The following is an 11,125-nucleotide window of genomic DNA, read 5'->3' on the forward strand; positions in this document are numbered from 1 at the left end:
CATTTGTCCGATAAAATCCATTAGGCATTCTCTGCTTAATTGCTAAATTAGAAGGCATATTATATGCTACTGCGAACGTAAAACAAGAATAAGATATTATCATCGCTGTTATTCCGCAAAATTGTGTTGTTTGAACTTGCTCGCCAGATCATTTTATGGCGAGAATTAATTTATGATGATATATAAGGAGGGTTCGCCCATACTTATCCACTTTCTTCTCTGGTTAACCCACATGGCTCTAGAAGAAATTTTTCCAATCAGTCATCTTAATTTACTAGCTATGACATCCTTACCAAAAAATTTGTGTAGAGTTTTATCCAAACCAAAAATGTTGTGTAGAGACAATCAGGATTCATTTGAAAGAAGCTAAGGTTTTCATTTTTGATCACCCGACGCCAACTGTTTACGAGAAACGGTACGCTTTTTGTACTTGGAAAGCACATATTTTGTTCCTCTTCTCCTAATTTTTTTCAAAATCTTTTCGATGTTAAATGCTTATGGTGGAGATGTCTTTTTAAAATTTTAGCTTGGGGAGATTTGCATCTTCGGCCCGGTGGCATTTGGCGCACATTCAACAGACAAATAACGAGGAATTAAAATCGTGCTATGCGCGACAATGAATTTCATAATCAGATGCTGTGGCTATATGCAGATTTTCAGATCAAAAATTTTGCGAGAACCAATCTGTGTATAGCGAGACTTTCCTAAAATTTCCAAAAACGTCTTTTAAAATTCTAAAATTCAATGAAATGAAAACTCTTTACACCTATTAACTATAGGTGCATAATTTTAATTTCATCTATCAGAACCTGCTTTTCAAATAAATTGACAAAATCTTTTCGAGGAGGAAACTTTTAGTATTTACAGAACAGGTCGTAAGTTGAAGAAAAATGTGAAGGTGGAAAAACTTCCAATAAAGATAAGCAGTGTTTGTCAAATGACAAGGCAGGTGAAACTGTCGAAAGTAAACAGTTTATCACGTCTTCCAGGGGGGGTATTTAAAAGCTTTGGCCCTTGCCGTAAATTGTGAAATATTTTTCACGGCAACATTTGCATGCGTAGTAGAAATGCTATGCTTGATAAAAAGGAATTTCAAGGAGGATAGATTCTTGATGTTTATAGCATTGTCTAAATTTTCCTCTCAGCTTTGGTCAACCCGTCAGCCAAGCCGATTTTTCATAAAGTTTTTAATTAAAGCTACGAAAAGGAAGCAGCTGGACCATTCGCTGCACATATGCATTGAAAATGCCTTCTCTTTCAAGCTGTCAGTCTTCTGATTCATTTGAACTCGGTGAAGCAGGAAATCAATCGAAATACTTTCAACGAAAGATCATTTGGAACATGTGATTTGTTCAAGAAAGAAAGGAGTTTGCCAATAGGTATAGTCTGGTGCATTTGAATTTTTTTTCAAGTATCAGTAATCAAGAAGACAGAATGGGAGAATCAACGAAAAAGATAATCGCTATTTGTATCTGCACTATAAATGCAGCAGCAATCTTGTGCAATGTTCTGGGTGTATATCTGATAAGTAGACTGAAACACCTAGCCTCGAGTCAAGTAAAGATTATTTTAAACATTGGTGTCGTCGATTTGTTCCTGTCCAGCCTTACAATCACAATAACTGTGCTAGACATGTTGGGAAGAAATTTGACAGCTGACAACGAAAGTATATACTTCTGGGTGATCAGAACAAGTTGCTACTTTTTTTGGTTCTCGATGTTTTATCTTCTGACTTTGGAAAGGCTTATTGGAGCGCATTTTCCATTCAGACATCGTCGTTTTAGCACGCCGAAGAGGTTCCGAAATGTCATTTTTGCCTGCTGGGGAATACCGATTTTAATTGGCCCAATCTTCTGTTTCACTGAACCTCGCACCCTTCGGATCATTATTGACAAATACGTTTGGGTGGTTCTTGATTCTCTCTTTATTGCCTTTTTCGTGTCTACTTATCTGTCAATCTTCTTTAGGAAACAAAGAAGTGACAAACGCTTTGGGCTCAGTAAACGTGGGACAGGGAACCAGAAATTCTTTGGTGTCACTACAGCAATGTTGGCTACATTCCTTGTTTTTGAAACATTTCCATCTATTGCAAGCTCAATGCTGTTTATGACAAGTGAAGACACACGAGAGTTCTATCAGCTCGCATTTGAACTGTGCTGGAGTTTAAACCTTTTGGCTGATCCCTTAATCTACATATTCTTGATGCCAACGATTAGGAGGAGTCAAATTAGATGTTGTTGTCATTGGCAGAACAGCGTTAATTCTGAGAGACAAGCATCGGTAGTTTCACGCACACCAGTTGCAGCTAATGAACTGGGGCAAGCACATTCAGCCAAACGCGCCGAACCTACTAGCATTCGGGAAAGATATATTGATACTGGAACAGCATATACATCGAGGTTTAACGACCAAAGAGGACAACAGAGTCCATCACAATCGGGCTTAAGAGAAATTCAAATTATCGAGATACACGGCCTAAAATAAATTATTTAGCCCCTGCAACTTCGCTTTCGTGACGCTAATCGAAAGTTATCGTTCAACACCAACTTTCCACCACTATTCGGTAGCTTTCTTTAACCTTTCCGTCACAACAATTCATTGATTTCTTTTCCTTAGGGTGAAATATTGAAATTGAATCTAGCATAAACAACAACTTTGATTTTGATATGACAGATTCGAGGTAAAAAACATTTCTCAACGTTATCAGGTCACCTCTGACTCAACATTGCAATTTAAATGGATAGTATAAAGCGAAATAAAAAGTACTAAACTTCACAACACAAAGCAGTGGTGCCGTGGAGGGGGCTTAGGGGGGTTTAGCCACCCTTGTCAAAATTCAGAGCAATTTCTTATCAGTCTTTTGTGTCATCGAATAGTTTGAATGGTTTCTACACACAATGGATAGTCTTTAGCACAGTTTATTGGGTGTCGTAAGAGTGTGGGTGTGGTCACTTGAATTTCCCTACAGTACAGCCCCTCCTCGTAGCTTTTCAGGAAGACACCCCTGACACAAACAATATTCAAGACGGAACAGCTCGTTTCATCGTGCAATAACTGTTTCATATGAACCGATTTGCGTGAACCAACAAACCGACTGCACTCTAAAATCATTTTGTTAGCTTCTTCATTGGATTTTCAACTATCAAAAAGCAACAAAGTGATCTTATCGCATCAATTCCAATTTTATAGACTTTCCCTAACCTGTACACTTGTTTAGTTGATAAATGCATTATAGCACCTAGAAATGACAATTCTTGCAAAGACCTTTAGAGACAAAGCCCCTGTTCCATTCTGCCAATCAAGCAACTTCTTCTGACATTTTGTTATTGCTGTTGCATGCTCCTAGGAACACATTCAAGTACAAAAAATGAATGCATTATCACAGAAGAGATTAAGTGTTCTGTTGCATAATGGGAATCATACCAAAGACAGCATCTGAATAAATGGGAAGAAGCAAATAGCAAACAAGGAAAGTTTAACTAAATGTTAGCTCATTATCAACAAATCATCTTAGTAAGGAATGGATTTTTTTCATGGTTACCCAAATAGAAACTTCAAATATTAGAAGGACTAAATTGACCAGCGCATAGAATTCTTTCCGCGTACTTATGTGCTAACAAAATAACATGTTGACCATGGCTTATAATCTTTAAGACCACGCAAAATTTCCTTCACAGAATTTGCAATAATCATTATGAAATCCATTTTTTGGTTTAACGTTAGCGTTTTTCACAGCACAATGAAATAACTTTAAGTGAAGAATAAGCCAAAAATGTCAAAAATCGAGAGCGTTAAGATCAATGAAGGTTTTGAAATTGGTGCATTACATGATCATGAACAACCGAGGACATGGGAAGCATTATGAACCTTAAGGAAGTTTCTTTAAAGTTCAAGATAGGTAACATTTTCTGGCTAAGTTGTAGTGCTATCGAGAGATTTCGAAGGCCCTAGCGAAAAACAGTAAGGTGAAGCCCCATGCAATCGAAGCAAGCAGAAAATTTTACGACCACACTCTTTAGTTTTGCTTACAATCCACTTCAGAAAACTCTTTACAGTCATTTTCTTGCAATCGTTTAAAACGTTGTGCACCCTTTAGCCATATGTTTATTAATTTGATTAACTGCCTACCTAAAATAGGATTCAATATCTTTAAGGCCCCTTCAACCTGGAGGCCCTAAAGCAGTCCTCCATCTCTTACCCGCTCTCGGCGGCCCTGATTGTGAGTTAAATTGTTTTGATGTTTCTAAAAGCAGATTGCATGCAAAAATTTTAGATCATGGCCCAAATCGTCACCCCCTGTTCTCTTTGCACATTTCGTAAAATATCTAAGCATTTCAAAGGTACTTTTTGGTTATGTTATGAGTTTTGATTATGAGTAGGTTAAAACACTTAATACACTTTGGAATTTCTTCTCGATTCACTTCTTGTAAATATATGTATTAGATATATCGTATTCAAATCTATATTTGTATCATAATTTAACGTAATACCGTTAGTGAGAATAATAAATCTAGGTGAAAAATCAGCATATATCTATTAATCTCTGCGATTATTTTATTTATAGACTGAATCTGACGAAAATAATAAATTGTCAAGAGATAAAGAAACCACGGGTTTGGGAACATAGCGACTTTTTTCTCATTTAATTCCAGCTGGAGATTGCAATAGAAGGCAACATTTTGCACTTTTTAATTCTTTAATACAGGGATCAATTAATGGTAAGTACAAACACAATTGACCCAATTTTACATCCAAATTCGATAGATGATGTAGTGCATTTTAGGGCAACAAAGATTTTGATGAAATATGACATACACATGAAAATTTTCGACTTTAATCATTTTCAATAGATTGTAAATGTGTAACATATAGGGTAACGTACTTCATATTTTATCTTTCTTGGTGTCAAGGTGTGTATTTCGGATGCTACACAGCATAATCTGATAACCTGAAGCACAGATAACTTGATCCCCTGATTACTCAAATTGCATTGCATTCAGATTGCTTCCTCTAATACGTGCGAGCACCTGATAACTCAAATATTTATCAACTTGAACACTGTCTGCTGATATCAACGATAATGGTAAATGCATCGAAGATAATGATTGCAAACAACTATAGACGTTTTTTTCACAGCTCTCCCGTCACTCCAAAATGTGATCAGACTTCCCCGTGGATTGTACTGGATTTCATTTTTATTCTTTCAGGAGAATACAGGCACCGCCGAGCGTTGAGAAAAGAGGGGGTCTAAAAAAGTGGGGGGGGGGCTAAAAAGATTTTGATGAAATATGACATACACATGAAAATTTTCGACTTTAATCATTTTCAATAGATTGTAAATGTGTAACATATAGGGTAACGTACTTCATATTTTATCTTTCTTGGTGTCAAGGTGTGTATTTCGGATGCTACACAGCATAATCTGATAACCTGAAGCACAGATAACTTGATCCCCTGATTACTCAAATTGCATTGCATTCAGATTGCTTCCTCTAATACGTGCGAGCACCTGATAACTCAAATATTTATCAACTTGAACACTGTCTGCTGATATCAACGATAATGGTAAATGCATCGAAGATAATGATTGCAAACAACTATAGACGTTTTTTTCACAGCTCTTCCGTCACTCCAAAATGTGATCAGACTTCCCCGTGGATTGTACTGGATTTCATTTTTATTCTTTCAGGAGAATACAGGCACCGCCGAGCGTTGAGAAAAGAGGGGGTCTAAAAAAGTGGGGGGGGGGGCTAAAACCGAATAAAGAGTGGCTAGACTGGTGATTCATTGGGAAATATTTTGCATTTTGACAAAAAGTGGGGGGAGGGGGGTTCTCAGCGGTGTTTGGAATAATAGCCTGACTTCTTCCCCATATAAGAGCCTGTAGTGATGGTTACTGCTTGAATTTTACTTGTACACTAGGCAACTCCTTTTATTTTTGATAGAACAGAACTCATTTAGCCAGTGAGAGGATAGAGTGAGCAACACTTGATACTGTATGGCCAGATTTACTTCACAAAATGGCATACACAAAAGGTACTGCTACATTGCTAATTATGAATATAAACAACAACAGAAATAAATTTAGAAACTAAGGCAGTCCTCTTTTACAAGAAGGGGCTCTGCATGTTTGTGCCTGTCAGCTACAATAATAGTTCACAAAAGAGAAAGAGAAGCTACAACTTATTTCAAATTTAACTTTCCTTTACAAACTATTTATTTGTTTGCAGAAGAAGACACTTTCTTTTACAAATGTTTAGCTGATGATGTAAAATGACACACTTATGATGACAAAAAATATTGCCATAATGTCATCATAAATGCTGATATACCTAGTACATATGCATATCAAATAATTTTCACATGTATATAACGTTCTGAAACTAACCTTGTCAGGTTTCAGAGGGGTGAAAGAAAAAAGAAAAGCAAATCTATGTTGTCATAACAAATATCTTTTGTGGCTACGGGATTTCACCAGCATTGTCTGGAGAATGCAACCTCAGAGCAACCCTCGACTCTTCTTCAAGTAATTTCAGGATCACATTAAATATACTGAAAATACTGTGCTGCATTAAAAAAAGTTTTGCACTGGCTACGTCAATGATAAATAACTATTGGAACCAATCAGCTACTGTGTAAAGAATCTAGACATGAATATGGCCGGAAAAAATTCGTTAATGTTGCTTTCTTATCAAGTACATCACTAAATTAATTAAAAAATATAAACTCGTTAAAATCTAAGTTTCCTTTGCTTTTGCTCTCAGCAGCCCAATGTTCCTGAGCTTTCGCACAATGATTGGAGTGCAAGTAACAGTCAAAAAGATGCGCAGAGGCATGAAAACTTTGTGACATGCATAGGCAATAACAAAGGTACTGGCTCCACTTGCCAGAGTTGACTGCAAACCTGCTTTGGATGCAATGCCAACTTTTTCTAACAATGCAACCATATCAACACCACTGAAAAATATAAAAATATAAATAAAAATTTATTAGTCAATTTTAAAAGCAATACATGACTGCTAATGACAAATTTTTCAAAATCGTATCCAGTAGCAGACTTTGTATGTCAAATAGATTTAATCCACAGGCTGCCAAATAGAATCCTGATAGAGTTTAAACACATTACATCAAACTTTCTATTCCTGGGCCCTATCTTGATGGACCTTCTTTCAGGGCATTTTTGTAATAACAATCTCTAGTTACATTCTTTCTATTAAAACACTTAAAAAATCCTTACCTCTTTACCCCAGGCACTAGCACATGTGCTGTTAAGGCAAGCTTGCTTTTTACGGATTTGAAAATTTGCTCATTTCCCTTGTATTTATGTAATTAATGGACTTAGCAAAAGCATATTTGATGTACATTAATGCGTCTTTTTCTTATAAAAATATCTAATTATTAATGAATAACTTTGTTTAACATTCAAAACCCGTTGAGAAATACATTAACTAGCAAATAATTATCTTTATTTTGAAGCTGTTCTATCTTTACATTCAGATAAGCTATTGTTTTAGCCCTTTTTAAACTTCCATTAATGCAAAATTCAAAATGAAATGACCAGACTCAATAAAGTCACATTGCCCTTTTTGTTGTCGTTTATTTTGCTTACTCTAACAGCCTATTCTACTGTGATTCAGATACTAGCATATGTGTTGTAAACAGAATGTTACTAGCAACAATAGAATCAATGCATAGTGCACCATGGAAAGGTATTTCTTTGTTGCTATTATTGCAATCTGGCATTTAACATGAATACAAGTTGTACATAATTTTACTTGCATGGCAAAATATTCTGAACAACTTCTTCTTTCCATTGCAAACAAAATGTTGTTTATGCAACCAACTTTCATCGCTAGGTGTCCTACTATCATAAATCTATGACACCCTCTAGTTCGCAATCTAGTTGTGCTAGTATCTGGGGGCATAGGGTATGTTACTATTGTTTACCTGCTAACTATCATGTAGCATGTTCCCAGTGAAGACAAACTTATAGTTGTATGAAAAACCAGGGCTGCTGTCCCATATGCAGCAAATGTGCGCGACAGCTTTTGCCTCTGCGTTAATGGTTTATCATCAAGAGAACCGTCATTTTCAGTTCCAAGCTTCTCTTCCCTATCAGTTTGTTTTGATTCAGTATCTAAATTAGGATAAGTAGTTGAAAATTGTTTATTGCACAGTGTGCTTTTTAGTCTTTCCAAATAAAATATTCTGTCATTGAACTTTACATTCACAGATAGGGAATGCAAATATCTTGGATTATTCTTGGTCAGTATCAAACTCCTTTTCCCTTGGTTTCCCGCGAAGATTGACTGACTTGGTGGATAAAAAATCCTTGTACCAAGTAAGGAACGTACACTGTAAATAGGCTGTTTGAATGATCGCAATCTTTGAGAAGAAGGCATGTTGACAAAAGATTTGTTTCTGCTTTTCTTCCGTTTAGTTTCCCCTGCTCTTGTTCCTGTACTTTTCTCACTGATGACTTTTCTGAGAAGCAATGTTAGGAGAGCCTCTTTTTGGGTTCTCCCGCCCGCAAGGTTTTGGCCAACCTTCCGCTGACCCTATTTATCATCCAAATAGCTTCTGGGAGCAGCAACACTAGAAACTCACAACCAGAGAGGGGGCGGGGGCAAATTGCCCTGGGTTCCCAAGGTCTAGGAGGCCTAAATAAGCAATGAAGTCTATATTAAGAAAGCGAAGTCTATATTAAGAAAAGATATATCAGAAGTGGCCAAGCCCTTCTGAAATATCTTTTACGTTGCCTTTAACCGGGTGCCTCCCCCCCCACCACTTTTAAAAAACTTCCTTCATCCTTGTAGATATTTTAGATTAATTTATAGATTAAAGTTGAATAATTGTCACATCTCAATCATTGTGTTTAGTTTGAGGTGCAGTTGGTAAGTGTGATCGTGTACCACTGGCTTGCAATAACATGAAATCATACTGGGGGTGTAGAAGGGGTTTTGTCGACAAGCTGACTAACAGAGTGTTTGGCCAACTGAATAATGACTAAATCTGTGCAAATCCCAATACTAATGACAAACAATATACTTTTATTTGACTTATGACTAATGGAAATTATTTTGATGGGGGACCGCAGTTTCTATTGAGTGTGTCTTTTAAATCTCATAACTTGATATATTTCTGTAAAAGTTTCCATAGCAATATGCTTTATTAGACTAGCCAATAGCTCGACCCATCCAAAACTTTTATGGTGTTGGCTATTGGGTATGGGAACACCATGAGTTTTGTACTAAACACACGTTAAAACCACGAGTTTTGTACTAAAAATAAAATTTGACGACTAACTGAAGCCAAAACTCTTAACTAGCTTTTTCTAATGTGGTTCTTTTTCGCCAAACTAATTACCAGCATTAACCCCCCTTCTACACCCTCCATACTGCAATGACGCTGCCAACGAGATTATTATAAACTATTTTCAACCTAATCTCAAGAAACCTGCTATTGCTAACCAGTAAGTTTTTCTAAACAATTAATATTTATGATTATTAGAAGCTTTTTGTCAAAGATCATAACCAGTAGTGTAGTCGTAAATTCTTAGGAAGTATAACGCAAAAGTCAAAAAACGGAGTTAGCACTTTTCATTGATGCTTATCAGAAAAATATCATATTTTGTCTTTTTAAGACATCTCAGCACTGAACATTTCAGTGTTCGCGTAAAAAGTAATCCTATAGATATATGCGATGTTCTACAGGTCATCTTTTGTCCCTTTTTGAGTCGTTTCCATCCTCTTTTCATCGCCAGTGTCCATGTTTTAATACCATATGTTATTGCTGCAAGTATGACTTCACCCATTATTCATTTCTCTAAAATTAAAGCATTGATTTTTTTCTGGTGAATTGACATATCGCCCAAATCTTTGCCCTCCTGCAGCTATCCTTCTGTCAATGTTCTCAATTTGTTTCGTTATCGGATACAAGTAGATGACCTAGGTAACCATATTCATTTCTATGATATTTCTCTCTATTTTGACCAATAAAAAGTATCTATCCTATGGTACTGCGAACAAAAGGATCTTCGAACTACACCTGCCTGATTTCCATAAGCAAATGTCCAAAATTCAATTGCGATATCTTCATATGACTTTAATCATTTTCATACTCACTCGGACCTTGGTTGAGACAAGTATTGAAAGCCTAGTAATTTAATTTGCTATTTGTCTAATCAAAGATTGGCTATTTGTACTTAAATCTAGTATGATACTAATATTTAAGAAGCATAACGCTTGGGTAGGTAGTATAACGCTGCAGCCCAAACATTGTAGAAAGCATAACGGCGTTATGCCGCATTACACTTCCACTACATCACTGATTACAACGATTTCTGTTTTCGGTACATATATAAAGAAAGCGAGGAAAAGCGGAAACATGGCATATTTAAGTGATTTTCTTCCTCCAAGAATTAACATCGGCAATTGACAAGATGTTATCATAAGATCAAATCCAGATGCTAAAGAGAAGTTCTGCTTTTCCATGCAATTTTCAACTTTTGCATTATCAAAGACCTGTCTTGTTAAGTATTGTTTTATGTAGATCAGCAATGTTTGTCTATTGCAACAAAAATATATTCCGTCTAATACGGCTTACTGCTGCAGAAAAATGAAAGCCAGACTAAAACAAGGTAGAACAAACATTCTCTCTTTACGTTTGCGGAAGTTGCTCAAAAAGTAACAGTAAAGAAAAGAAAGGCTGATATTGCCAGTGAACTGATGAAGCTAAATTAACAGTATACTAGGGGTCTTGGGCATCCCTCAAAGTTTCAAACGTAAAACTTTTATCAGCTATCAATTATGGTACACAGCAGAGTCCAGAAAATAGTTAATTCTTCCTTCAGGCAATTTCCTCACCTCAAGCCTAGACATTTTCTCAGAAGACAAAGAAAAGGATGAAATGATGTGAAGTGGAAAAGACAGGAGATGTCTATTGATAGAAATGAGTTAACTAAATATTTCAGATGTTTAAATTTCTATGCAAACTCATCGCAAATTTATCGTTACTCGTTAATGTAGACTGCTTTGAAAAAATTGCCACATCTGTTAATTGAGTGGCCATTTGTTTACATCTATTCCGGCCAAAAATCTGTTTTTGAGATGGATGTCTGGATCAC

General features: G+C 36.2%; 1 protein-coding gene across 1 annotated transcript; it reads right to left on the reverse strand.

Moving 5' to 3' along the window:
* Positions 1-5,992: 5,992 nt before the first annotated feature.
* On the reverse strand, positions 5,993-8,516 carry LOC135690798 (uncharacterized protein C18orf19 homolog A). The gene is made up of 2 exons (XM_065208462.2): positions 7,948-8,516; positions 5,993-6,957 (listed from the first exon to the last, which is right to left on the reverse strand). The coding sequence occupies exons 1-2, from the start codon at positions 8,400-8,402 to the stop codon at positions 6,738-6,740; spliced, it is 675 nt and encodes a 224-aa protein (XP_065064534.2). The 5' UTR covers positions 8,403-8,516; the 3' UTR covers positions 5,993-6,737.
* Between the last annotated feature and the right edge of the window lie 2,609 nt (positions 8,517-11,125).

This window comes from Rhopilema esculentum, unplaced genomic scaffold, assembly GCF_057945365.1.
Source record: "Rhopilema esculentum isolate cy_ngs unplaced genomic scaffold, ASM5794536v1 HiC_scaffold_23, whole genome shotgun sequence".
NCBI lineage: Eukaryota > Metazoa > Cnidaria > Scyphozoa > Rhizostomeae > Rhizostomatidae > Rhopilema > Rhopilema esculentum.

Coding starts and splice junctions, on each gene's coding strand:
- LOC135690798 (XM_065208462.2), bottom strand. CDS start 8,402: ATGCCTTCTTCTCAAAGATTGCGATCATTCAAACAGCCTATTTACAGT. Junction 6,958..7,947: donor TGCTACATGATAGTTAGCAG/GTAAACAATAGT, acceptor TATATTTTTCAG/TGGTGTTGATATGGTTGCAT.